General features: G+C 41.8%; 1 protein-coding gene across 4 annotated transcripts in view; it reads left to right on the forward strand.

The window, feature by feature from the left end:
• KAT2B (lysine acetyltransferase 2B) overlaps positions 1-27,618 on the forward strand; it is a 104,786-nt gene that overhangs the window by 10,154 nt on the left and 67,014 nt on the right. For all 4 annotated transcript variants that reach the window (XM_039219703.1, XM_039219704.1, XM_039219706.1 and 1 more), the window contains exon 2: positions 22,471-22,597. In XM_039219703.1, coding sequence (XP_039075634.1) covers positions 22,471-22,597 — 127 coding nt within the window. The remainder of the gene's footprint in view (positions 1-22,470; positions 22,598-27,618) is intronic.

Below are 27,618 nucleotides of genomic sequence, written 5' to 3' on the forward strand. Positions count from 1 at the left end.
GAATCTAAAGCAAGCTCCAAGTGCTCAGCACAGAGCCCAACGCGGGACTTGATCCCCCAAACTGAGATCATGACCTGAACCGATGTTAGATGGTTAACTGACTGAGCCACTCAGGTGCCCCCAAAGGCGTTTTTTCTAACTACTGTTTATATTTTTTGTTGCTTTGCTGCCTACTTAAACTAAAGGCAACAGTAGGCTTTCTTTAATTTGTTCTTATGTTTGTAGCCAGAAACACAGACACAAGGTTTATTATTTTTTAAATCAGGAGGCACATACATTTATTTTGCATAAAGTGTGAATAACATCTCTCGTGATCCGTTTGGAGTGATACATCACCTAACCTTAGGAGGAGGCTTTGAGTAACCCCTTCAGTGACATCAGGGTAGGGCATACGGGGATGCCTCCATTAGTTCTACACCCTCCTAAAAAGTCCCCATCCGTTGCATGCTCTTGGTCTGTGCAGCCCTCCGTGAGGCCTATGTGGTATGCAGGAGATTCCAGAAGTACAGGGATGAGACCTAGTATCACAGTGACTGATGGTGGCAGCTCTAATTTGCATCAGCTCTAGCAAGCCAGTGTTGAAACTGGGTGGCAGAATGCCAAGGAAGTCAAGGTCAGCATACTTTGAAATAGCAAAGTGAGTCATGTAACCCAGGATTTGCACATACCCACAGGATAACCTGACTCACCCCACCTCCAAGGGGACCCGTCCATGGGTATTGTTAGGTGCCTGGGCCCAGGCTCTGTCCTGGTGGGTGGCAAGTGAGAAAAGGAAGTGAAAGCCACAAGGAGCCCCACATCTTGCTGGGGAGACAGATAGGGAGGGAGAGAAAAATTCAAGTGAATAATCAAGCATGAAGTCAGCGCAGAGAAAAACCATCAGCCGCTGGGGGCAGTTGGAAGTGTGAGGAGAGAGGCTCAGCCTCGGTGGAGGAATGGTATAAAACAGCAGAGACGCAAAAGTGAAGGGAGCAGGACATCAGAGTGTTTTGGAACGTGGACCTAGGCAAGACTGCCTGGGTTTGAATGCTGAAATGCTGCTGCTTTCTCGCCGCGTGAGCATGGGGAGCTTACTTACCCTTTACACGCCTCAGATTGCATAGCCGAATATGGAGAGTGTGATATTGTCAACTCTATCCATTCATTCAACAAACTGTTATATACTGTGCCAGGCATTGATTTAGATGCTGGGGATACAGTGACAGATGGGTTTTTATTCTTGCAGAGCTTGCTTTCTGGTAGCAGAAGCAGACAGTAAACAAGAAAATAACAGAAAGTGGTAAGTGCCACACAGAGAATGAAAACAGAGAAGTAAATGAGAGTGCCTGGGGAGTCCTTCGGATATGTGCCCATAAAGGTCTCTCTGTGGATGGGACAAGGACGGGGGCCTGAATGATAACAAGAAGCCAGCCATTGGGGGTGGGGAGTGTCTCTGTGTGTGTGTGTGTGTGTGTGTGTGTGTGTGTGTTGGGGGGTGAGGATGCCAGGTGGGCAGTGCATAGACTCTGTGGGGAGAAATGGTTTGGTATGCTCAAGGTTGGCCAGGTGACCTTCATGGGTAGATGGGGGCAAGGGGACAAGTGTAGGAGATGAAGTGGGAGAGGTGGATGGGGTCAATGGCCAAGTGCTTATAATTTTTCACAGTGAAATGATCTGATTGCCATTTCTTTTTAAAAAAAAAAATGATATAGCTCCACCCTCCCTCTCTCCCTCCCTTCTTCCTTCCTTCCTTCCTTCCTTCGTTCAGTCCTTCCTTCCTTCCTTCCTTCCTTCCTTCCTTCCTTCCTTCCTTCCTTCCTTCCTTCCTTCCTTCCTTCCTTCCTTCCGGCACAAGTGAGCAAGGGGCAGAGAGAGAGAAGTAGGCTCACCTGAAACAGGGCTCGAGCTCACCTGAAGCAGGACTGGAACTCACAAACCACGAGATCTTGACCTGAGCCCAAGTCAGATGCTTAACTGACTGAGCCACCCAGGTGCTTCTGATTTCCATTTCTGATAGTTTCAACAAATGCGTATCAAGACCAGAACATTTTAATCATCCTAGAACATCCCCTTCTGCTCCTCGCCATTCAAGTACCTCGCCCTCAGAAGCAACCACTGATCTACTTTGTACCATGATATACTAGTTTTGATGCTCTAGAATTTCATATGCCACATAGGACATAGTGTTCTTCTTTCCCTCAGTGTAGTATTTTTGAGATTCATCCATGTTGCATGCATCAGTGGTTAACATCTTTTTATTGCAGAGAGGCATTAATTGCCGTATGGATGAACCAATTTGTTTATTCATTTACCTGTTAATGGGCATCCGGGCTGTTTCAGATAGATTCAGATAAGATTTCCATTTGAAAGCATCTCCCTTGGCTGCTTTGAGAAAAAGAAAGTGTGCAAGAGGAAGAAAAGAGGGCCATTTGAAGTTGGTGCAGGGTAGGTGATAAGTGGGATGGTGTCTTGCACGTGGAGGGGGTAGGAGTAGATAGTTTGGGGGCAATATTATGAATGTATAGGCAGCAGAACATGGTTTGTTGGAGGATGGCGGTGAGGAAAAGACAGAAATGAACTTGACGCCTAGGTTTTTAGCCTGAGCACTGGAAAGGATGGTGGTTCCATTTACCAGGTGGGGCAAGACTATCAGAGGCAGGTTTGGCGTGGAGGAAAAGAGTCCTTTTTCTGGATGTGTCCAGTCAGGTATGTCTTTTCGTAGTCAAGTATTGTCTTGATAATAAAATGAGGCAATTCCCTTAGCAGTTTGGTTTAGTATCTGGAATATTTTAATTGCTCAAAAAACTAGTAGCTGCTATTACAGTTAAAAGCAGAGCTAATAATAACTACTGATCTTAAAAAGACCAGCCCAACTGGAGGAAAAGGAAAAACAGGTACACAGAAATAGTGGGAAATCGGATCCTCTCTTTGGGTGAAGAAGAAATCAGTTGATAGAAAGTCTTGAATTTCAGGTAGAAAATTTTGGACTGAATTCATTAAATATAAGTGAGTCTTTGCACTTTAAGAAGGAGGAGACCCGAGATATTTTAGAGTGCCAGCGAAAAGCTCTAGGTTTTGGTTTTGGCTCCCTGCTCCTTTGCCAGCCACACCCCCTCTGTAAGCATTGAATTACTTGTCCTGTGGGGTTATTGGGAGGGGAAAATAAGATGATGTAGGCACAAATTGCCTTGGAAAGTATCAGGCAGAAATGCTTGATGTTGTTAGATGGCGTTTTATGTTATGCCATGTTATGTTATTTTAAGAGAGCATGAGCAGGGAAGGGCAGAGGGAGAGGGAGAGAGAATCTTAAGCAGGCTACACACTCAGCATGGAGCCCAATGCCTGACTCCATCCCACGATTTTGAGATCATGACCTGAGTCTAAATCAAGTCTTGGACACTCAACCGACTGAACTACTCAGGTGCCCCAGTTAGATGGCATTTTATTTATTTTTGTAAGTTTTTATTTTGAGAGAGAGAATATGCGTGCTCAGTTGGGGGAGCGGCAGAGAGAGAATCCCAGGCAGGCTTCGAGTTGTCGTCATAGAGCCCGGCTTAGCGTTCTCTCTCACGAACCATGAGATCATGACCTGGGATGAAGCTGGATGCTTAACTGGCTGAGCCACCCAGGTGCCCCGAAAGCAGTTTCTTCCAATTGGCTATTAAAACCCTGACCCAGGGCCCTGCCCATGAGAATGGAGAAGGTGCAAATCTGGGAGCGACTTGGAAAGAAGAATCGGAAGGCCTTGGGTGAAGGCACTGAATACAGAGACCCTAAGGAAAGGCATCACCACTGGAGGGAATAGGCTAGTTGAAGAGGGGTGTTGGGGTTGAGGGGAAGCCTAATGGAAAGCTTACTGGGCAGAGATGCCAGGTGTGGGCAGTCGGGAAGGAGGCTGGATGTTCTGCTTTGCAGGTTCGGCTGGTTATGTGGATTTGGGAGTCCTCAGTCCAGATAATGACGGATACCATGGGAATGTGAGCTGTCCGAGGAAGCAGTGTTTATATATGGCACTGTTTATTTTGCTCACCCCAGCTGACTTGATGCCAGAACAGCAGGCTGAAGAATGAAAAATTCTGTCTGTCAGCTGGTTGTCTGGCCTGCTCCATGTCACCCAGGCAGTTTGATAAGTCTCTCCACTGTATTGAAGACTGAGTTGTCTGCTTTGGCACGTTCAGCGATGAAGTCTGAGATCGGTTCTGTGTGTAGTAAAAGAGGTTCCAGGGGTGCCTGGGTAGCTCAGTCGGTTAAGTGTCTGACTTTTAATCATGGCTCATGTCATGGTCTCATGGTGGTGAGATCAGGTTCCGCGCCGACAGCATAGAGCCTGCTTGGGATTCTTTTCCTCTCTTTCTCTCTCTGTCCCTCTCCTGCTTACACACACACTCTCTCTCTCTCTCTCTCTCTCTCTCTCTCAATAAACAAACCAACCAACAAAAAAAGATTCCAGTGATTGTCTGGGTTTTAGGGTTCTGGGGCACCAGATTCTTGGCCTTGGTGTCATTCAGGACCTCTTGAGGCCCTTCCATGGGTAATGTGTGTTTGGGTTGGACCTGGAGACATGACTCAGATGTGATGAAGAGTCTGGCTCCTCCCTAGGCGATTTGGTAGCACTAGAGTCATTTACTACCATTTGAGGTCATGGCTGAGGGTGAGCCTTTGATTCAGGCAGACCTGATGATGTAGCATAAAGAGGGCATGAAGTTCCTGACTGAGCTCCAGACCAGGCAGAGGACTTCTTCCAGATGGTGAGGTCATGGAGGTTTTCTGTTGATGTTGGAGTAATCTTGAGAACTTGGAAGAGAGCTTGGAAGAGGAGAGTTTGAATACGGTGTTTCTACCTGGGTCATTTCCTCATGGCATGATTTCCATTCTCCTTGTGTGTCCTTGACCACTCTTCAGTATTTGCTTTGAGTCCTTGTGACTTTCCAGACCAAAATGGCACTCTTCGTTAAGGTCTTTTGAGATATTTCTGCCTGGACCACCACACTGGGGAGCCTTCCACTCCTGTTTTTTACTTTGAATTGTAGGTCTCTCAGCCCCCACTCCCACTGTCTTCTTTTCACTTGTGCCAAAAGTACCCAGATTTGGGGGGCACCTGGCTGACCCCGTTGATGGAGCATGGGACTCTGGATCTCGGGGTTGTGAGTTCGAGCACCACATTGGGTGTAGAGATTACTTAAAAATAAAATTTTAAAGGAAGCACCCCGATTTTTAAAATCCCAGTTTTAAGTCCTAGCTTTATGGTGTGTGCTGGCCTTCCATGTACAACTGTGTGAGCCGGAAGGACTTTCACAGTGCAGAGAGAGCCTCTGTCCCCGAAAGGATTACCTAGCCATTTACAGTTTCCCTGGGGTTAAGCTGAAGTTAGCCCCAGGGAAAGAGGAAGGTATTAATACATCCATCAGACCACTTTCTCCTTTCAAGTCTTTTCTACTATTAAGGGTGGTCCTCACCTGGGACCTTTTTAGATATGCAGGGACCTTTTTGGAAATGCAACATCTTAGGGCCCACCCTAGGTTTACTGACTCTAAATCTGCATTTTAACAAGATTTCCTGGGTGATTCATGAGCAGATTAAAGTTTGAGAAGCACTGCTCAAATCACAAGAGCATTATGCAGATTGCCTCCAAAGCAGTTCACCTCTGGATTTATTGGTATCTCTACTGCTTACAGGAGACTCCAGGTGTTGTTTTCAAACGGGATTCAGAAGGGTTTTTTTTTTTTTCATAGTCACACATGCACACCGTTAAGAGGACAGTTCAGGCAGCTCGTGATGGAGGCACATGAAAATGTTAGCCCTCTCACCTGTCCTCCATCCCTGCGTTCAGTCTCTTTCCTTGTCTCCAGATCCAGAAGTGTCAGTCTCCCTTCCTCTACCAGCTGGAGGCTGCACCACATAGTTTATAGCACAGTTCCAGGAGGGGAACTCGACTCACTGTACAGAATCCATTTAGAATCCTGTTAGGCTCGAATGAAGCTGTGAATGCGCCGGAAAGTTGGATGTCAGCAAGTCAGAGTGTTGAATGAGGGTAACCCAAAAGAAGCACCAGCAATATGGCTTTATTATTAGCAAGTTTTAATTGTTTCAAAGTCTCTATGCATTTTAAAAACAGGACAACCTACTTAAAGACTTATGCCCATCATTTGCTGTTTCCTTTCTGCTGACAAATTCTGACAGCAGAGGTGTGGCACCAGAGACAATGAACTTCTTTTGCCTTTTTAGATCAGAGAAGGACAGAGATGGAGGCTCCCATTTGCTGTGTGTGTGTGTGTGTGTGTGTGTGTGTATTCCAAATGTAGCTTATTAAGCTTCTTTAATTTGTGAGTAGAAAATGTGCTTCAATTTTGGGATACATTTTGTTGAAACACGGCAGAAGACCTGTATTTGAAGTGATAATTGGCTATTAGTAGTTCTTGCCTTTTTAAAAAGTGTCAGTGAGATATAATCAGATGCCCCAAAGTCTCTGGTTTTAAGTGTATAATTCAATGATTTTTAGGAAATTGAGTTTTAGATTTCCATATCCCCAAAAAGATGTGTGTCTATTTGTAGACAATCCCATTTGCACTCCAGCCTCAGACTATATTTTCCTTCCTTCCTTCCTTCCTTCCTTCCTTCCTTCCTTCCTTCCTTCCTTCCTTCCTTCCTGTGCAGGAACAAGGGTGGGGCAGAGGGAAGGAGAGAATCTTAAACAGGCTTCCTGCTCAGCGCAGAGCCCAACATGGGGCTCAGTCTCATGACCTGAGCCGAAGTCAAGAGTCAGACTCTTAACCTACTGAGCCACGCAGGTGCCCCAAACTAATCAACTTTCTAGATCTGTAAAGTTACCTTTTATGGACATTCATATAAATAGAATTATATGGTATGTGGCTGGCTTCATATACTTAGCATAATGTTTTTGAGTTTCATTCATGTGGGGGGTGTGTGTGTGTGTGTGTGTGTATTGGCATCTCATTCTGTTTTTAATGCCAAATAATATTCCACTGTATGGATATCCCATATTTTGTTTGTGTACTCACCAGTTGATGGACATTTGGATTCTTTCTGCTTTGTGGCTAATTAATATGAATAATGTTGTTGTGGACATCTGTGTGCAAATCTTTGTGTGGATACATGTTTTCATTTCTCTTCAGCAGATACTTTGGAATAGGTTTGCTGGGCCATGTGGGAAATTTATGTTTAACTTAAAAATATCTTTTTTAAAAGTTGTGGTAAAATGTACATCACATAAAATTTACCATCTATAAAGAATGTTTTCGTGAACATGGGTGTACAAATATTTCTTATAAGTTCCTGCTTTCAATTCTTTAAAATTGCTAGGTCATATGGTAATTCTATTTTTAATATTTTGGGGAATTGTCGTACTGTTTTTCATAGTGGCTGCACCAATTTCCCTTTCTACCGACAACACACAAGGGCTCCCGTTTCTTTGCATTCTTACCGACACGTTCTGGTCAGCTTTTGATAATAGCCATCCTAGTGAGTATGAGGGGCTATCTTATTCCAGTTTTGATTTGGATTTCCCTGGTGACTAGTGATGTTGAGTATCTTTTCATGGGCTTATTGGCCATTTGTCTTTGGGGAAATGTCTGTTCAGGTCTTTTGCCCTTTTGGGCTGTTTCTTCTTTTGTTGTTGAGTTGTAGGAGTTCTTTATATATGCTGGATATTACCCCTTATCAAGTATTTGGGCGAATATTTTGTTTCATTCTGTGGGTTGCCTTTTCACTCTATTAACTGTGTTCTTTGATGCACAGAAGTTTTTACTTTTTTTTTTTTTTTTTAAATGTTTTATTTATTTCTAGGAGAGAGAGAGACAGCATGAGCAGGGGGAGGGTCAGAGAGAGAGGGAGTCACAGACTCCGAAACAGGCTCCAGGCTCTGAGCTGGCAGTCAGCACAGAGCCCGACGCGGGGCTAGAACCCACGAACCGCGAGATCACGACCCAAGCGAAAGTCGGACGCTTAACCGACTAAGCCACCCAGGCGCCCCCAGAAGTTTTTACTTTTGATTAAGTCCAATTTTTCTGTTTTTTAAAAATATTTATTTTGAGTGAGGGAACTGGTGAGCAAGTGGGATAGGGGAAGCGAGAGGGAGAGAGAGAATCCCAAGCAGGCTTTTCACTGCCAGCACAGAGCCCAACTTGGGGCTTGATCTCATGAATGATGAGATCATGACCTGAGCCAAAATCGAGTCAGACGCTTACTGACTGAGCCACCCAGATTTAAGGTAAGAGTCCAACATCTTCATTCGTTTCCAAGGTAGTCTCCAGTTTTCCCAGCATCACTTGTTGAAAAAACTACCCTTTCTCCATTGAATGGTCTTCGCAGAAATCATTTGATCATTTATGTGAGCATTTATTTTTGGCCTCTCTATTCTATTCCATTGGTTTATGTTTAACTTTTTAAGAAACTGCCAAACTCTTTCTATAGTGGCTACCATTTTGCACCCCCTCCAACAAGGAAGATTCCCATTTCTCTACATCCTTGTCGACATTTTGTATTATCTGCTCTTTTGTTTTTTAATTTTTAGAGAGACAGTGTGAGCAGGGAGAGGGACAGAGGAAGAGGGGCAGAGGGAGAGAAAGAGAGGTAGAATCTTAAACAGGCTCCATGCCCAGTGTGGAGTCTGATCTGGGGCTTGGATCATGACCTGAGTCAGAATCAAGAGTCGGATGCTCACTGACTGAGCCACTCAGGTGCCCCATTATTATTATCTGTTCTTTTTTTTTTTTTATTAAAAAAGATGTTTTTAATGTTTTATTTATTTCTGAGAGAGAGACAGAGAGAGAGAGACAGCGAGAGCAGGGGAGGGTCAGAGAGAGAGGGAGATACAGAATCTGAAACAGGCTCCAGGCTCTGAGCTAGCTGTCAGCACAGAGCCCGGCGCGGGGCTCAAACCCATGAACCGTGAGGTCATGACCTGAGCTGAAGCCGGATGCTTAACCAACTGAGCCACCCGGGTGCCCCAGTCTGCTCTTTTGACTATAGCCATCCTTGAGGGTACGAAATTGTGTCTCATATGGTTTTGGTGTTGACTTTTAAACATTCTACTTTTACCTGGAGTAAAGTGGAGCCAGGGCCACACACAACCACCGGACCAGTTACCAGCCTGAACGTACTCAGCGAGGGCTTCTGCAGGGTAGACTGAAAAAGTTCTGACAAATCTCTTAACATCTTAGAGCCTCAGCTTTTTCTTCTGACTAATGGGGATAATTAATACCTTCCTCATACAGGATAAGATAAGAACAAGTATACAGGTGCTTTTTCTCATTTTAGGTGCTTACTAAATGTTGGATTCACAGTTTTACTCCATAAATTTCCCTTCAGTGTGTTCTTGACATCCCTGCACTGATGTCAGTTTTCCAGCAAATAGGACTTCCCAGTATTGTAAGCATGACTGAATCCTCCTAGTCAGCTTGGCCCTCTTTCTCGTGTGCCCCTGGATGGCACCCAAACGTCTGCACGCCCATCTCACTCATTGACACCGAATGAGCTGTGAGCACCCCTGCTCCCTTATCTATCGGTCATCTGAGTCACGATTGCTTGTTTATCCAGCTTAGCTTCCTTCTTCTCCATCCCGGCCTCTGCATATTACAGTGAAGGCTGTGGCCCTCCCTTGCCGTCTAACCCGGGATTCCACTGGGGCAAAACCATCTACATCCTGGGCCCGTGGAAGCAATCCAGTGGCTTTTTCTTCTCTTGCGCTTCTGCCACGTCTGCAGAGATGTGCTCTGGGGGGAGATGAAGTCCCCTGGGGAGATCTGCCCTCCCTGTGCCTGGGTTGCTAGCTGCTGCAGTAATTGGCTTGGCAGCGTGCTCCCTGAAAGGTTGTCCTTCAGATGGTACTTTGTTAAAGCTGCGAGGCCAGTCCCCTCGGGACCTCCTGTAGCTAGCAGCTGTCTTGCTTAATTAAGGAGACATGTGGGAAAGGTATTTTGAAGGAAAACGTCTTATCTGGAAGAACGGTGGCTAGGCCTGCACATCTGGAAAAGAGATATGAAGGCCAAGCAGAGGGCATGGTAGCAGCAGCTTGGAACATGTGGTGGAGAGTGCGTTGCTGGCAGTCAAGGATAATGGCAGTGAGTGTTTTCTCTAGTATGTCCTCTTGAGCAACCTGGGCAAGAAGTCCCACGTGGTCTACACTGTTGTGCACTTAGGTCTCCAAACGTCCCATGGTGCACGTACATGTGTAGGAAGTACTTTGCATATCCTACCAAAAGAGAAAACAGAAAAAGTCCTGAAACAAGCGAGCCAAGTTCAAGGGATTTCCGGATACCTCAGGGGGGTAGAACTTCAACCCCTTAGAACCACGTAGGAAATGCTACGACTGTTCTGGGCGGAAGCTCTTAGGGTCTGTAGCAAAGACTTGGGTTTTGGGGGTTAGATCCCTTTGAAACTCGAGTGCAGCAGGCAGTGTCCTGTAGAAATGTAGTATGGGCCACACATGTCACTTGGCACATGTAATCTTCCAGTAGCCACATGTACTGGTTTCCTAGGACTGCCATAACAAATTGTCACCAACAAGGGGGGTTAAGTAACAGAAACTTTCCTTATTTACGGTTTTGGAGGCCAGAGGTCTGAAATCCAGGGGCCAGCAGGGCCATGCTCCCTCCAAAGGCTCTGGAAAGAATCCCTTCTTGCCTCCTGGCCATCCTTGGCGGTCCTTGGTGTGTAGGTGCGTCACTCTAGCCTCTGCCCCTGTCTTCCCCTGGCCCGTGTGTCTCCGTGTCTGTGACGCAGTGTCCAGATCTCCCTCTCCTTTCTTTTATAAATGCACCAGTTATTGATTTTAGGGCCCGGTCTACATCCAGGATAATTTCATCTCAACATCCTTAAGTAACCATATCTACAAAAAATCATACCTGTTTTCAGATACGGTCCCGTATGGGATTCTAAGTGGACTTGCACCCACTATGCCAAATTAAAAAAAAAAAAAAAAGAGCGAGAGAGAAACCAACTATTAAATTTTATTAATTTTAGTATATTATTTAACTTAATATTCTCCAATATCATTATAACATGTAATACCATAAAATAATTCTTCATGAGATATTTTAGTATTCTTCTTTTGAGTTTGACACTAAGTCTTTGAAATCTAGTATTTATTGAACTCTTAGAATGGATCTCATTATAACATGTAATCAATATAAAATAATTCTTCATGAGATATTTTAACATTCTCTGTGTTTAGCACGAAGTCTTTGAAACCTAGTGTTTATTTTACACTTAGGACACATCTCAACTTGGACCTACTACCTTTTGGAGACCAGATGCCCACCTGCGGCTGTGTGCACACACTGCCCAGCTCAGCTGCAGTGCCGTGGGGCTGAGAGAACTAAAATACTTCTCAGCGTTTTGCTGATGTTTTCTCCCTCCTTTGCTCTCTCTGTCCTTTGATCTTCCGATTCATTTTCAGGGAGTTTTCCATTTACTTGGAAAAAGTCTCAGTTGTTCTGAGCAAAAGAAATAAAAGTCTACTTTGTGAAAGCTGCTGGGATCCCAAGACTCAGTGGGGGAAGCACAGTGAGCCAGTTTTGAAAGAAAAGTCATTTATTCAGTTACATGTTGAAGTGTTTATTATTGCTACAGTTCATTGAGTACTTCTATCACAGGTAGCTTAAGGAAGTGCGGTTAATACTTGGGATGTAACATTTTTTTTTTTTTATTAGCAGGGAGAATATGAGACTTTATTATTCCAAATCTCTCTGCCCTGAAATCTTTGACCCATTTTCAGACCCCCATGAACACGGCCATTCCCTGTCATGTTAAGACAGGGAGTGGAACAAACTTTTTTTTCTGGGTTGATTCCTCTTAATCTGTTGCAGTAATGAAGTTAGAATTTCTATCTCTAAAAATCTGTATTGCCTTCTCCAAGAATTGCAGGCTTGTTATATTTTGGCTTCAACCTTAGGAAAAAGAAGGAGATTATGTAAGCAACCCCACAGGGAGAAAAGTTTTGGATCCTTGAATTCATAAATGTGGTTTGTGATAAGGATGTGGTTGCTACATTTCATCCCCCATGACCGATTTATACTGAGCCTTTGTTACGGTCCTTGGAATTTTTCTAGAATTATGTTTTCCCTTCAGATGAATTCATATTAAAGAAAATTAGCTAGCAACCCATGAATATGAATACCATAGAGGGAAATCTAAAGTACAGCGTGGGGGCTCCTGGGTGACTCAGTTGGTTAAGCATCTGACTCTTGATCTCACCTCAGGTCATGATCTCAGGGTTTGTGAGATTGAGCCTGACATTAGGCTCTGCACTGACAGCTGTAAGCCAGTTTGGGATTCTCTCTCTCTCTGCCCCTCCCCTGCTTGCTTGCTTTCTCTGTCTCTCTCTCTCAAAACAAATAAACTTTAACATAGAAAAAGAATGTTAAAGTACAATATGAATGTCCCTCTCCCTCTCCCACTTCTGTGCCCCCATAAGTATGTATCTGTCTAGTTTGTTTGTATATCTAAATACATATTACATGCTTAAATTGCATATCACTTATATTCTTAAAAGATATATTGGATTATGCCTAGTATTGTTCTGTAGTTTGCTTTTTCTCCCTTTTACTAGGACCTAGAGAGGTCCCAAGTCCACACAGTTTGTCATATTGATAAACATGGTATAATGGTCTGTGGTACCAATCTACATAATTTAACAAATTCTTTTCTTTTTGGTCAGGTTTTACCTGACATATATTTTTTCTTTTGCTCTAATAAATGGTGTGCAAATATCATTGAGCACATGTGTATGTTTCCATAGGAAAGCTTCTAAGTAGTGCACTTGGGCCAAAGGGCACCAACAGTCCGGTTTCGCTTCTGAAAAGCTGTACAAGTGTCTCTTCCCACACGTGGTATATGAAGGTGTGTGTTTCTTCACATCTTGGTCAACCTTATATATCAATGTCAACTTTTTCTTTCTTTCTTTTTGCTAATTTAATTAATATGAGGAAATCTCTCACTGGACTGTTAATTTTTCATTTCTATATTACTAATTATTTGGCCATTTTGTATAGGTTTATTTAACATTAGCATTCATTTTTCTTGGAATCATCTGACTTTACAAATTTTTCCCTGTCAGATGTGCTTTTTACTTATTGTTTTGTAGATGATCTTTATATATTCTGAATATTAATACTTTGTTATATATGTTATAATTGTTTAGTCTCTCAACTGATCTGGTTTATGGAACTTAAAAATTTGAGGAGGGGGAGCCTGGGTGCCTCAGTCGGTTAAGTGTCCGACTTTGGCTCAGGTCATGATCTCACGGTTCATGGGTTCGAGCCCCGCATCAGGCTCTGTGCTGACAGCTAGTTGAGAGCCTGGAGTCTGTTTCAGATTCTGTGTCTCCCTCTCTCTCTGACCCTCCCCTGCTCATGCTGTGTCTCTCTCTCTCTCTCAGAAATAAATAAAAACATTAAAAAAATTTTTTGAGGAGAATTGATATCTTCACAATATGGATTTACTGTATTATAAATTATAAAATTAATATCTTTACAATCCTCTCATGAGCAATGCATATTTCTTCATTTCAATGCAGAAATTTATCCAATCTTTAGTGGAAAGTTATAGTTTTCTGTATATAGACCTTACTCATCTCCTTGAAGATTTGTTTCTAGGTATTTGATGATTTTTGCTATTAGGATCTTTTTATTTTTTTCTATTACATTTTCTTAGTGGTTATTGCTGATATAGAGAAAAGATTCTGATTTTTATATAGTGATCTTATTCAGTCAATTTACTGATTTCTTTGTAAGTTTTGATAATTTCTAAGAATTACCTACCAATCTTTATAGCTTTTGTTTACTTCACGGCCAGTGTTGAACAGTGGATGTATTGAGGGCTTCCTTGTTATGATTACTTTAATAGGAATAATGTATCTCTTAATTTAGTATACTGTTTGTTTTTGAGTTAAGATAATTTTCTTCTGTGGCAAATTTGCTATTTTTTTAAAATCAGAAATTGAGATAGAATTTTATGAAAAGCTTCTGTGGCTTCAGTTGTAATTATTTTTCTTAGTTTGCTCATGTAATTAATTTGTTTGCAATGTTTATCTTTGCATTTTTGTAATAAACTTTGCTTAGTTCTTATTTGCCAGTCAAAATGCATGATTTTAATTGTGAACTGTTGGATTTAATTTACAAATATCTTATTTCCATTTCCTTTGTAAAATGCTTTTTGTGAGATTGGGCTAGTGACTTTATTAGTGTGTTTTGCTGTCTGTATTCTGTTTTTGTGTCAGGGTTATTTGGGCTCATAGAATGACATTGAGTGTACATCTTTTTCTAATGCTCTGAAACCCTTTATAATACAAAGGACTAATCTTCTCTTCTGAGCCCAGTATGGTAGCCACTAGCCACAAATGACTGTTGAACACCTGAAATGTGGCTAGTCTGAATTGAAATGCGCTGTCATATATCCCTTGCATTTTGAAGACTTAGCATAAAAAACTATGTAAAATGTCCTTTTAATAGTGTTTTCGTACTGATTACCTGTTAAAATGGTAATATTTTAGACATTATTTAAATTTATTTAAATCAAAAAAAAATTTTTTTTACTTTTTAAAATGTGACTACTAGAAAATTAAAACTTTCATGTGTGGTTTACATTATATTTACTTTGCATAGTTCTTGAGAATTAACTGGAACTTACCTATAAAACCATCTGATCCTGGGGCCTTTTTTAGATCTTTGACTACCTTTTTGTTTTCTTCTAGGGTTGTTAGAAAACTTCACTACTTATTAAATCAGGTTTGATAATTTATATTTTCCTAGGAAGGCATTTGTGGTATAAACTTCTACAGAGTACTTATTTATAAATGTGAAATAAATCGGGTAGTTTTATTTCCTTTCGCATTGTCCTTTTTTTCTGCCTTCATTAGAATTGTCAAGAGTTTGTTTATTTTAGGGGCGCCTGGGTGGCTTAGTCGGTTAAGCGTCCAACTTTCGCTTAGGTCGTGATCTCACGGTTAGTGGGTTCAAGCCCCGCGTCGGGCTCTGTGCTGACTGCCGGCTCAGAGCCTGGAGCCTGTTTCAGAGTCTGTGACTCCCTCTCTCTCTGACCCTCTCCTGCTCACGCTGTCTCTCTCTCTCTCCTAGAAATAAATAAAACATTAAAAAAAAAATTTTTTTTTAAAAAAAGAGTTTGTTTATTTTAATGCCTTTTTAAAAAAAATCAACCATTTTGGAGCATCTGGGTGGCTCAGTTGGTTAAGTGCCCGACTCAGGTCACGGTCTTACGGTTCATCAGTTTGAGCCCTGCATTGAACTCTGTGCTGACAGCTCAGAGCCTGGAGACTGCTTCAGATTCTTTTTCCCTCTCTCTCTCTGCTCCTCCCCCCACTCACGCTCTGTCTCTCTGTGTCTCTCAAAAATAAATAAACGTTAAAAAAAAATTAAAAAATCAACCATTTGTTAAACTGGTTAGGAATATGATTTTCTTTGTTATTGATTTCCTGAAAAAACTTTCATATAATATCCTTTTGTCAGTTTTTCTTGAGATTATTTTGTTACTCTTTTTCTAGATTATTGGGTTGAATGAATAGTTTTAATCTTTGTGTTTTTCCCATAAATGCATTTAAGGGTATATATTTTCTTTTAAATGTCGCCTTTACCATACCCCATAGATTTTGATATATTATGTACTTACTGGGTGATTGTGTATATATAATCTAGCCATCGTTTTCTCTTTATTTCTGCTTTTTATAAAAACATCCATCAAGATCACCCAGTGAGCCATTGAGTGACTTCCCACTGCTCTCCCCTATGGTGAAAATGGAGTTGATTTATTCTTTGAGGAGCATAATTTTTTACATAACTTGTAAGCTGTCCAGTCTTTTAATCAGTAAGAGCTGTAGCCTTTTTCATAGTGTTTGGGGCCAGTATCCTCAAACTAATTCCATTGTTGCATCCTCTTCAAGTCCCCTTGTTTTAAAGTATTAACTGTCATAGTTCATCAAGATTTATAGAGCCCTTGTTCCCTGCTCACCTTTCACCTAACAGAATACTCCTAGCTTATTATCATTTTCAGTGCCACCATAATCTTTGTTACTATTTCCATTTATTCAGCATCTACCCACATTAATTGTGAGCCTCCAACATTCTTGTGAGATAGGTACTTTATTTATTTATTTATTTAATGTTTTATTTATTTCTAGGAGAGAGAGAGAGACAGCGTGAGCAGGGGAGGGTCAGAGAGAGAGGGAGTCACAGACTGAAACAGGCTCCAGGCTCTGAGCTGGCAGTCAGCACAGAGCCCGACGCGGGGCTCGAACCCACAAACCGCGAGATCATGACCTAAGCGAAAGTCGGACGCTTAACCGACTAAGCCCCCCAGGCGCCCCGTGAGATAGGTACTTTAAACCCCACTTTATAGATTAGGAAGTTTGGAGAGATTAAGTGATTCACCCTAGGCTCACATAGTAAGTGTTGGAGTTAAATTTGAAATTGCATTTCTATAATTGTAAGTCCTTTCCTCTAGACCATGGCATTGATGCTGTATTCTGTCACTTGTGGTCTTTCTACCAACTTCAACCTAAGCTGAAACATTTTGCTGACCTTGACTTTGCCTCCATTCCTTCTCCTGTTGCTGCTGTGATTTGATTGAGGGTAAGGTGTTGAGGGGTAGTGAAGAAAGGGAGAAAGAGCCCGTGCAGGAGAGTTCAGAAAAGAACTCTTTTTTCCTACCAGTCTTTTTCATGATGGCAGATAGCCTCAAACTTCATGTCTTTCCCGTAACCTGGCCCGTTTTTTTTCTACCCGTGGCCTCTTTGCTTCTTCAGAGTCTGAGGAAGGCTACTGTTATATGCTGAAAGAATATTCTAGTTTTCTTAGGTTTGGCTGCAGGAAGATCTCGTCTCTTTCCACACAGCTATCTGGGAAAATTTTTCCAGGAATGTATGTCCTGAGCAGAACTTCAGGAGGAATAGGTATGCATCACCTATTTGATTTAGTCCCAAAGTCTTATCTATTCTAGGCTAATGATTCTCATCCTTTGGCTTTTAATTTACACTTAATTTTTATTTATTTATATTAAAAACTATTTTTAATGTTCATTTCTTTATTTATTTAGTTTATTTTTGAGAGAGAGAAGGGGACACAGAACCTGAAGCAGGCTTCAGGCTCTGAGCTGTCACACAGAGCCTAAACGTGGGGCTCAAACCCACAGACCACGAGATCATGACCTGAGCCGAAGCTGGACACCTAACTGAGCCACCCAGGTGCCCCTAGTCTGAATTTTTAAGATAAATATCATGACTAAAAAAAAAGCAAGGTTCAGGCAGAGGTCTATAAATGATAGACTCTAAAAAAACAAAAAGCAAAAAAACAAAAAAAAAGGAGTAATTTTGTGATATATTTGTTTATTGTGATAATTTATAGAATTTTAAACTATACATGTTCTTTTATCCCTTCATAAAATCCTAGAAAATTCTGACACAGAGATGTTAACCTCCAACCCCCCCCCCCCCCCCCCCCCCCCAGCTTCAGGAGAGTACCACTGGTCTCTAATTACATAAAAATGTTATGGAGGAAGCAGGTACCTACGTATTTAACTGTACATGAAGCAATGGGTAAGAAATATGTTCCGAAGCACACATATATTGTTTCCCCTTCTATTTTTTTAAAAAATGTTTTATTTTTCTGAGAGAGAGAGAGAACAAGCGTGAGCAGGGGAGGGTTGGAGAGAGAGGGAGATACAGAATCTGAAACAGGCTCCAGGCTCAGAGCTAGCTGTCAGCGCAGAGCCAGACTGTGGGGCTGGAACCCATGAACCGTGAGATCATGACCTTAGCTGAAGTCGGAGGCTTAACCGACTGAGCCACCCAGGCGCCCCTGCTGTTTCCACTTCTAAAATGAATTGTTGTTTCCTTCCTCTCTTCCCACTTGGAGGACTCCTTTTTTGTATGTTGTTTATTTTCGAGAGAGAGAGAGAGGCAGAGAGACAGAGAGAGAGACCGAACATGAGCAGGGGAGGGGCTGAGAGAGAGGGAGACACAGAATCTGAAGCAGGCTCCAGGCTCTGAGCTGTCAGCACAAAACCGGACATGGGGCTCGAACTCACTAAGCTATAAGATCATGACCTGAGCCGAAGCCAGATGCTTAACCAACTGAGCCATCCAGGCGCCCCTGCCTGTGTGTTATTAAATGTTTATTTTTGAGAGAGAGAACAAATGCCGGGGGGGAGGGGCAGAGAGAGAGGGGACAGAGGACTCAAAGCGGGCTCCACACTGACAGCAGAGAGCTCGATGTGGGGCTCCAACTCATGAACCGAATCATGAGATCATGACCTGAGCAGAAGTTGGACGCTTAACCGACAGCCATCCAGACATCCTAGTATGTGTGTTTTCTAACGGATCCATTACTAGTGACCCTTCCTTTTAGATCAGATGCTCAAGTTTGTCTACACATTGTAATCATTAGCTTAAAAGAATACTGATGTCTGGGATTTATCCCGAGATCCTGATTTCATCAATCTAGGGCTAGGTGTGGTATCAGGCTTACCAGAGCTCTCCCGGTAATCCCAGTGTGCCTCTAAGATTGAGGACTACTGGGTAGATTTTTATTTCTGCAGAAATTTCTTGTGTGTCTTTGGTATCCGGTCCTATGATTGACATGTAGTAGTGCTCAGTGTTTGAAGAATGAATGAATAGGCAGAGCCTGAGGCAGTAGGAAAGGTTCACATTCACTCTACTCTTTTCCCTCTGCATTTTTCCCACCCACCCTCCAAATACCAAGAAAACGTTCCCCAGTTAGCATTGTCTTCTGAGATAATCCATTCCTAACACTGTCTTCTGTGAAAAGCTATGGCATGGGGTGCCTGGGTGGCTCAGTTGGTTAACCGTCCAACTTCAGCTCAGGTCATGATCTCAAGGTTTGTGGGTTCAAGCCTTGCATCGGACTCTGTGCTGACAGCTAGTTCAGAGCCTGGAGCCTGCTTCAGATTCTGTGTCTCCCTCTCTCTCTGACCCTCCCCAGCTCATGCTGTCTCTCTCTCTCTCATTCAGGAATAAATAAAGCATTTTAAAAAAAAAAGAAAAAAGCTATGGCATGATCCCATGGATTTCAACCCCAAGCACAGAATGGAGTGATTTCTTACCTGTAGACTTAAACCTTTGAACCATAAAGTAGCGTTTTGTCAAGGCTGATGGCTCTTGTAGAGGTGAAGTAATACTAGCAATACTTTTAGATCAATTTGGAGCAAGTCGGCTTCTCAAGCTTCCTCATAATGAAGGCAGTTCATGTCTCGCTGGGTCACTGTGTCTCTGAGAATCTGGAGTTACAAATGCGGGCAGTGGTTAGTCTTATTCTGGCCATGTAGGGTTCCTCCTACTTTTCCTGCATGCCCGTACACAGCTTGCCAAAGAAGGAGATGTAGACTGTGGCTGCTCTTGTGCCCAGATGCAAAATCCATCATTCGTCAAAAGCTAAAGTGATTACCTAGGTGAATGAGGACAGACTCCCAGATTACATAATTCCTTGGGGTTTTGAACTTAAGTTATTAAGCCCTAGCCCTAACGTTAATCTTGGGCCTTAGTAAGTGATGAAACTCTTAGCTAGACAGTCTGGCATCTTTATGGTAGTTCCAGAAGAATCCTTTGTTGCTGAGCCTTGGTTAAGGTATTGGAGTTCCTTTCCATCTAGATATCAAAGAGATTTTTAAGTTCTGGAATGTATGAGTAGTTATAGTGTAATAGGATGCATACTTGATCCTGGGTTGGAAGTTACAAATGAAAGGAAATTGGATTATTTCCTCCTGTAAGCTAGTGACAGAAAAATGGATGCCTCTATGAGTATTGCTAAGGGAAAAGAGAAAGAGAGGAGGCTTTATACAAATGAGCAAAGGAAAAAATGAAAGAAAGAAATGAGTTTGGAGACATCTTGCCTCATGTCCTTGTGTTCTGTCCCTACCCCTGTTTTAAGGCCAGAGGACCCTGTTGGAGAGGGAGAGACGACAGGTCAAGTAAGTGAGCTGAAGTCCTTCCTACTGCCTGTGAGGCCTCGCAGGATTCCTCCTACTTGCAGCTCAGCTCTTTCCTTTGCTCACTGTGCTCTCGCCATGCTGGTCTTTGCTCATTGTCAAGCAAGCCAGCCACTCTTGACTTTGCTTTGACTGTTCCCTCCATCTCGGGTGTTCTTCTACCAGACACCTGCTCCTTCAAGCCTTTGCTATATTGTTGCTTTCTCAAAAAGGCCTACTTAAAATTGAGATTCTATCCTATCTTTCTCCCAACCCCCCTTTACCCATCTCTTTATTTTTCTTTCAATAGCACTGTTTGCACCATCCCTCATCATCATGAGGGCAGGATCTTTGTTTCTTCCCTTCCATACGTAGCAGAAGTACTTGACTCAGAATAGACCCTCAATACATACTGTCCAATGAATGACTCAATATGCATAGTAGTTCTTTGGCTTGGAATTTAGTTCTACAAATTGAAAGGGTTTGGGCCATTGCTACTTTTCCTTCTAGATTTGGCCTGCTGTATTTAGTCGATTTGGTGGGACTGCTATTGTCATCATTTGTCTTTCTCTAACAAAGAGCTTTTTTTTTGGAAAGGGCAGCTGCTCGGAAAAGCCAGAGGCTGTGGGAGTCCCTTGGGTAGCTCTTCCACTGCTAGGCGAGAAGCAGTCCACAATGGGGGTATTTACCTCCATCCCTACAAAGATTATAGTGATGCTTTCTTAGACGCAAGTTGAAATGAGAGTCCTCCTCAACAGCATGGCCCTTGAGACCTTTCTAGTCTCTGAAGAAGTAGATGGCTCATTGCAGGGAATTTCAAGGCCCAGTTCAGGTTAGTAACTGAGCAGTGGTGTTTAATAGATCCTGCCTGAAGCCTGGCCAAACAAAAGAGGGTCACTTGAGCTCCTACTCGTTGGGGGTTGTGCTGTTAAGTTGCTATTTTTGGTCTTGCCTTCTCCATCCTCATTATGATAAAATGTGAGAAGCAGTCAGGCTGGGCTTGCCAACATGCGCAGGGCCCACAGCGAAGGACTTATCTTCAAAAGCATAAGGTCTTATCTTTAGAAACATATTTTCCTTCTTTCATTCACCTTGGCCCTTCTTGCCTTGCCAATTATTTATTTTTTCTTTTCTTATTCTCCTATATGTGCACAGACTTCAGAAACTGTCCCTGTCTTGGAGAATTTTCTGTACGAGGTTAAGGTAGCAGCCATTCTTCAATTTCCTACAAATTAGACTTCTACTGACTTCAGTCATCTGCTATGGGGTTCGTGGGCTGGCGGGGTGGGAAGTGGTGGGAAGCAGGAAGAAAAAAACCCTCTGATCAAAGATGGAACACAAAGCCAAAGCACAAAATTTTATGTAATTTGTAGACCAGTGCTACCCAGTAGAAGTAGAATGTGAACCACATATGTAATTTTAAATATTCCAACAACCACATTAAAAAAGTAAAAAGAAACAGGTCAAATAAATTGTAATATCTTTAACTCCATGCCTCTAAAATATTACTGTTTCAACATGTAACCAGTGTGAACATTATTAATGTGATATCTTATTTTTGCATTAGTCTTTTAAATCTGGTATGTATTTTATATCTGCTGCACATTTCAGTTTGGACGAGCTACATTTCAAGTGCTCTACAGCCACATGTGGCTAGTGGTTACCATATTGGACAGTATACATAGAAGGCTCTCACTCGCAATTAGTCAGCTATGTTACATGCTATTTTTACAATCAAAAATAGTTGATATCTTTCTATCCCTATTTTTACAATTGAAAATAGTTGATATGTTTCTATCCCTCGTCCTACACTTTATAACCCAGGTCACTATAAAAAGGCTAAATTGTATTTACTGTTCTTAAGGAAGGTAGGGAAGTGTGGACAGTATGGAAGATATCTAGTAAGTATTGCTAAAACAATAAATAATAGTGTTCTCGTTGAGGAAACCTCAGAAATATCATAGCTAGAAATCCCAAACTACACGGTGAGACCCTCTCCATTTCTAAAGCTGAAGCCTACTGGGAAGGACCTGGAAGCCAGCAAATGGGCTTTAGCTAGGTGTGTCCCGCCTCAAGTCCTTAAGATTGCTAACTTCCTCAAGTTTCTCGGGTTTCCCTTCTGGTCTGTGGAGCGGAGTTGCAAAGGGAGCCTTCGAACCTGCAAGGCTCAGTGATGGCCGAGGCCCCGGCTGTGTTCCAGGCACCTCTGGAGTCTGGCAGGTTGCCTGGGAGAGCTTTCTGGATGGACTCCCTAGGAACTTGGGGCAGTGGTACCAGAGTGTATGGGTCCTCTCTCCGAGCCGCAGCACTCAGATGCCAGCCAGCACAAAAGAAACAAACAAACTATCAAAACACAGAATGCCTGGATCAAACACCCACTTTGCCTTTTTCTCTGTTTTTGTTTCTTGTGCATATGTAGAAAGTTATTACGTCAGGAGCCAGGAGGGTAGCTGTCCTATAACTAGTGTGTATTGATCTCACGTCAAATGTTGAGTCCATTGCTGCTTGTAACATAATTTTCTCTCTCTATTCCTTTTTTAGGCCGAGGAGTCTTGTAAATGTAATGGCTGGAAAAACCCCAACCCTTCTCCCACTCCCCCCAGAGCTGATCTGCAGCAAATAATTGTCAGTCTAACAGAATCCTGCCGGAGTTGTAGCCATGCTCTAGGTGAGTTCCTAAATCTTCAAGGGAACTTGAACGTAGATGTCATCCTTGCCTGAAAGTTCTGATTTACTGAATTCCATGGGTAAATGCTATTTACTTCTTATTGAGGCAATAACAAAAGAGTCTATTTAGACTGATGAATGTGCTTAATGTGAGACAAGCTTTGCACTGTTTGCACCGATTCCTTATCCATCTCTCCCCCATTCCGTAAGAGCTGGATTCCACTGGAGGATTGCTGGGTAAGATGGGCCATGACCACTGAGCGGCTTAGAATAAAGTGTAACATGTCCTCATTCGTTCTGGTGGGAGCCTAAAGGTCTTTGATCTCCAGGGTCTAAGCCTCAATCAACTGGTTCTTTGTCTAATTGCTGTTGTTGTTGTTGTTGTTGTTATTATTATTATTATTATTATTATTATATTTTCTGATTCCCTGAACTTGCTGCAAGTGGTTCATTTTATCTTTATATGGTTTATATTTTTGCACCTGGTAGCTCTTTCTTCATTGGGGTTGTGTTTGGTGAATGTTTACTTATGTTTTCCCTTTCAACTTTCTTATCTATCCCTGCAAGATAATCATTTCAGTTTGGAAAGATAGGTTCAGCCAGAGTTACTCAACTGGACTGTGCTAATATGTTCTTGTCCTGATACCGGTTTTAAGATAAAATTTTTAAAATTGTATTTGGTTCTGGTAGAGAAAAGTTAACAGGTAGTTTTCCCTACATATTAAAATCCTAGTTCATCAAGGATCATCTTGGAATCTTCTACTTACTTGTGCACCTTCCGTTATGCAGTCTCCCAAAGAATGTCTCCATGTCCTGTTTACTGTCCAGTGTTGTTCTGGGCAGGGCATTATCACTGAAGCGTTTTTTTCCCCTGACCATTTGTAAGTAGGTGGCTTCTTTCTGGCATCATCTTTCTTTCAAGCTTCCTGGTGATATGAAACGGTGCAGCAGGAGCCTTCAAGGTGGCAGTTGTCAGGCCGCATCTGAAGGTTTATTTTGTACTCAGCTGGAGAGTATTTCAATACTCACAGAGCAGAAAAGTGGATAATATGATCTTCCCAGGAAGTTAGTGCACTGAAGTAACCTTCTGAGAAAGGAAATAGAGAGCATTGATCTCACACAAGAAATAAACATACCATAAACACAACATTACATCATTGTATAACTGGTGTCTGGAATAATGGAAGTACTGAGTTTTGAAAAAGCCAGTGCAAAGGAAGGATTCCAAGAGTTACAGAAACACCTTTGCTTTATAATTTACCTTTTCCACAATTGATCCCTGAGCGAGTGCCCTTTAGAATTTGCCTCAGGAAATATGATGCAATAAAAAGCTGGCTCAGGAACTTCTTAAGCACTGGGCTTGCACTGTATTTGGTATTGATTGGGAAATCCAATTATCTTACATCAATTAACATTTAAAAACAGAGTCTTCTTTCTTAGCTGAGCAGATTGTCTCCATTCTGAGCATGTAAACACACATGAATGCCCAAAGGCAGAAATGGCCTTTTACAAAGAAAAGCTAACTTTTTTCCCTTTTATATTTCTCAACTAGCTTTGAAAACAAATACCCTTATTTGATACATAATCAAGAATAGGGAAAAAAGTACATAATCCTTTGACCTGGCAAATCCATGCCAGAAATTTAACCTACTTGTAGGTTAAGATGTGCCCTCAAATAAAACTAAAAGAACAGTCATTACAGCTTTAGTCATGATATTAAACGACTGGAAACAACCTAAGTATTCCAGTGTAGGAGATAATTGCTTGAATTATGACAATCTATATTATAAAATTCAATATGACTATTAAAAATGATGTATTTTCCAATATGGAAAGACATTCTTAACATATTATTAATGAAAAAAACAAGTCATAAAGTAGCTTAATTGGAGCTTTTATAATTTAGGACTAAATTAAGGCTCCATAAGCCCAAGATCAAATCTGGACTCTACAACCAGTAGTTGTGAGTTGGGGCATATTATTGAATCTACCTGGAGCTCCATTTTCTCAGCCCTGAAACTGAGTTAGTAATAGTATTTATATCATGGGACTGTTGTGAGGATTAAATAAGATAAAGCATAAAAATCTTAGAACAGTACCTGGCAAATTAATGCATTTCTCTTAGCTCTTCTTGTTGTTAGTAGTAGTATTACCATACTACCCATTCTTTAACTTCAGCCAGCAGGTATGAATTCTGCTGAGCTTAAATAAGAAAACAGTGTTTAGGGGCACCTGGGTGGCTCAGTCAGTTAAGCGTCCGACTTTGGCTCAGGTCATGAGCACATGGTTCGTGGGTTCGAGTCCCACGTTGGGCTCTGTGCTGACAGCTAGCTCAGAGCCTGCAGCCTGCTTCCGAATCTGTATCTACTTCTCTCTCTGACCCTCCCCTGATCACGCTGTCTCTGTCTCCCTGTCTGTCTCTCTCTCAGAAATAAATAAAACATGAAAAAAAAATTTTAAAGAAAACAATGTTTATAAGAAGGTGGCTTCCAGAAGCTGAAAACAAAGGGAAACCCAGTTTCAGTCTTGTTCAGGGATCTCAGCTGCAGAAATTTGTGGGCCTTCTGTCCAGGACACCCGCACTGGGTGACTGAGCTCCATCTGCCCTGTCCCTGTGAGTATTGGCTTAGGAGCATTTACATCCCAAGAGGATAGGATCTGATTGGCATAGCATGGGTCACGTGCCCAACCCTGAGTTGAACCCTTAGAGAACTGCATGGACGGTGGTCGTTCCCATGAAGGCATGCTGATTTAAGAAGAGCATGATGAGTATGATCTCATTTTGTCAGTTTAGAAAATATGACATTTTAAAAAATATATGCTAACAAGGAAAGGATCTGGAAGGATTGTGTTGAGTTGCAGATAGTGATTTTCTCGGGGTATTGAGGTTATTGGTGTTTGTCTCCATCCTTCCCCACCTTCCCCCCCACCCTACTTTACCTCTCTCTTCAGTCTACTTTCTTAAAATTGAAATGTCTGTACATTTTCAAGTGCTCTTGGAATTAGTGGCAGAATCTTAAAGTTTCTTTTTTGGTCTTAGTATCAGGGCTCCAGAAAACCTTTCTCTGAGGTTATGATTCCTCTCCCTTATTTATACTCCTCTACTTTTGAAACACTTTTTATTATGGAAAAGTTCGCAGTATGTAAAGGTAGAAAGAATAGTTTAGTAAGTGCCTCGTACTCATCACGGAGCTTTAATAATTATTAAAATTTGCCAATTTTCCTCCCCTCGCTTTTTTTTTTGCCAGAGTATTTAAATCAAGTTCCACACATATTTTCCTATTCGTGCAGATTAAATATTGCCAACAGTAGAGATTAGGGTATAAGGAATTCTGTTAGAAATCACGCAGGCCTGAATTCTCAAATATATTTAATTTGTATACACTGTTCTGATTCCACATTTAGTCCCCCGTGATCATACACATGTGGCAACGTGTAACATTCCGTGCTTATCAGCACATAACCTTCAGGCTTATCGATTGAGATGATGTCTGTTCTGTTGCTTTGCTGTCAGATACTGTTTGGTTCAGCCATACATTTTCTTCTGACAGTGAACTCTGGTTTTATGTGGTCTCCTGACAGTGACTTCCATCCCAGGTGTCCTTGGCCTGCCATCACTGGACACTCTTCTGTGTCTCCTGGGTACAAAACATAGGACTGACAGTCTGGTCAAGTGGAAAGAACATTCCGTTGTGAATTAGGAAACCAGAATTCTAGGCCTGGCACAGTACTTTTCCAAGCCATTTGTGATTCAGGGTCTTCGTCCACAGAATGAACTCATCTAGTCTAGACCCGTGCTGTCCAGTGTTATAGCACTGGCTACATGAACTAGTGAGCACTTGAAATATAGCTACTCCAAATTAAGATGAGCTGTAAGTATAAAATACATGCCAGATTTGAAAACTTGGTGTGAAAAAACATGAGCTGTCTCATTAATAGTGATTATATGTTGAAATGGTATTGTAGGTATATTGGATTAATAAAATATATTAAAATTAATTTCACCCATTTCTTTTTCCAGTGTTGCTCATGGAAGACTTAAAATTACACCTATGGTTATTTCCTTTGGGTAGCACTGGCCTAGACCATTCTAGTCCATTCTCTGAAATTGTTTGTTATTTGGGATTGGGACAGTCAAGTTCGGACTACAGAAATGTAACAAAGCACTTCATTGGCCCAAGCATTTCTCCTTATTTTAATATTAATAAAAATTCCTTATTTGGGGATTGCTTATTTGAATAGCAGTCTGCTTCTATGATCAGGAAAGAGGAAACGCACCATTGTGATCAAACACAATTGGGATTTTTGTTGTCATTTTCAAGTTCATTGTTCTGAGCTGTGCCAGGACATACTGAATATTAAATTTGACTAGTGATAGTTTTCTGCAGTTGTAAGTAGGAGGTTTTTGGTTACCTTTCCAATGCCATCACTTTTTCCTGTTAAACACAGACACACACATCACACAGACACACTCCTGTTTAAACATTATAGTGGTAGAAATTGATGATTCTTTTTCCCTATGGTTACCTCTGCTTACTCACTTATTTACAGTAGAAAATTTCTAAGGAAAGTAAACACTAGCATTAACCAAATACACTAGAGCTTTTTTTCTTGAATAGTATGAGGTACGAAGGTACTACCAGTGTTCTTCTCACGGACTAATTCAGACATTTAAATCATGGGTAAATCATTGACCCAATACATTTTCTTCGGCCTTACCACACTGCACAGACCTCCACCACTTAGTCACTTCTAGTTCCCATGTATGTGTGTCCTGTGCAGATGTCAAGGGATAGAAATATGGGGTCCAGCACACTGACATGGCCATCTGTGACACAGCATATTTCTTTGGCTATATGTCCTCCATTTTGTTTTGTTTTTAAAGATTTTCTTTTTAAGTAATATCCTCCACCCAACTTGGGGCTCAAACCTACAACCCCAAGATCAGGAGTTGTATACCCCAGTGACTGGCCATCCAGGCGCCCCTGTTTTTCTTCTAATGCCATCTTTTACACATAGACT

Source organism: Hyaena hyaena, unplaced genomic scaffold, assembly GCF_003009895.1.
Source record: "Hyaena hyaena isolate Hyena2069 unplaced genomic scaffold, ASM300989v1 scaffold_839, whole genome shotgun sequence".
Lineage (NCBI taxonomy): Eukaryota > Metazoa > Chordata > Mammalia > Carnivora > Hyaenidae > Hyaena > Hyaena hyaena.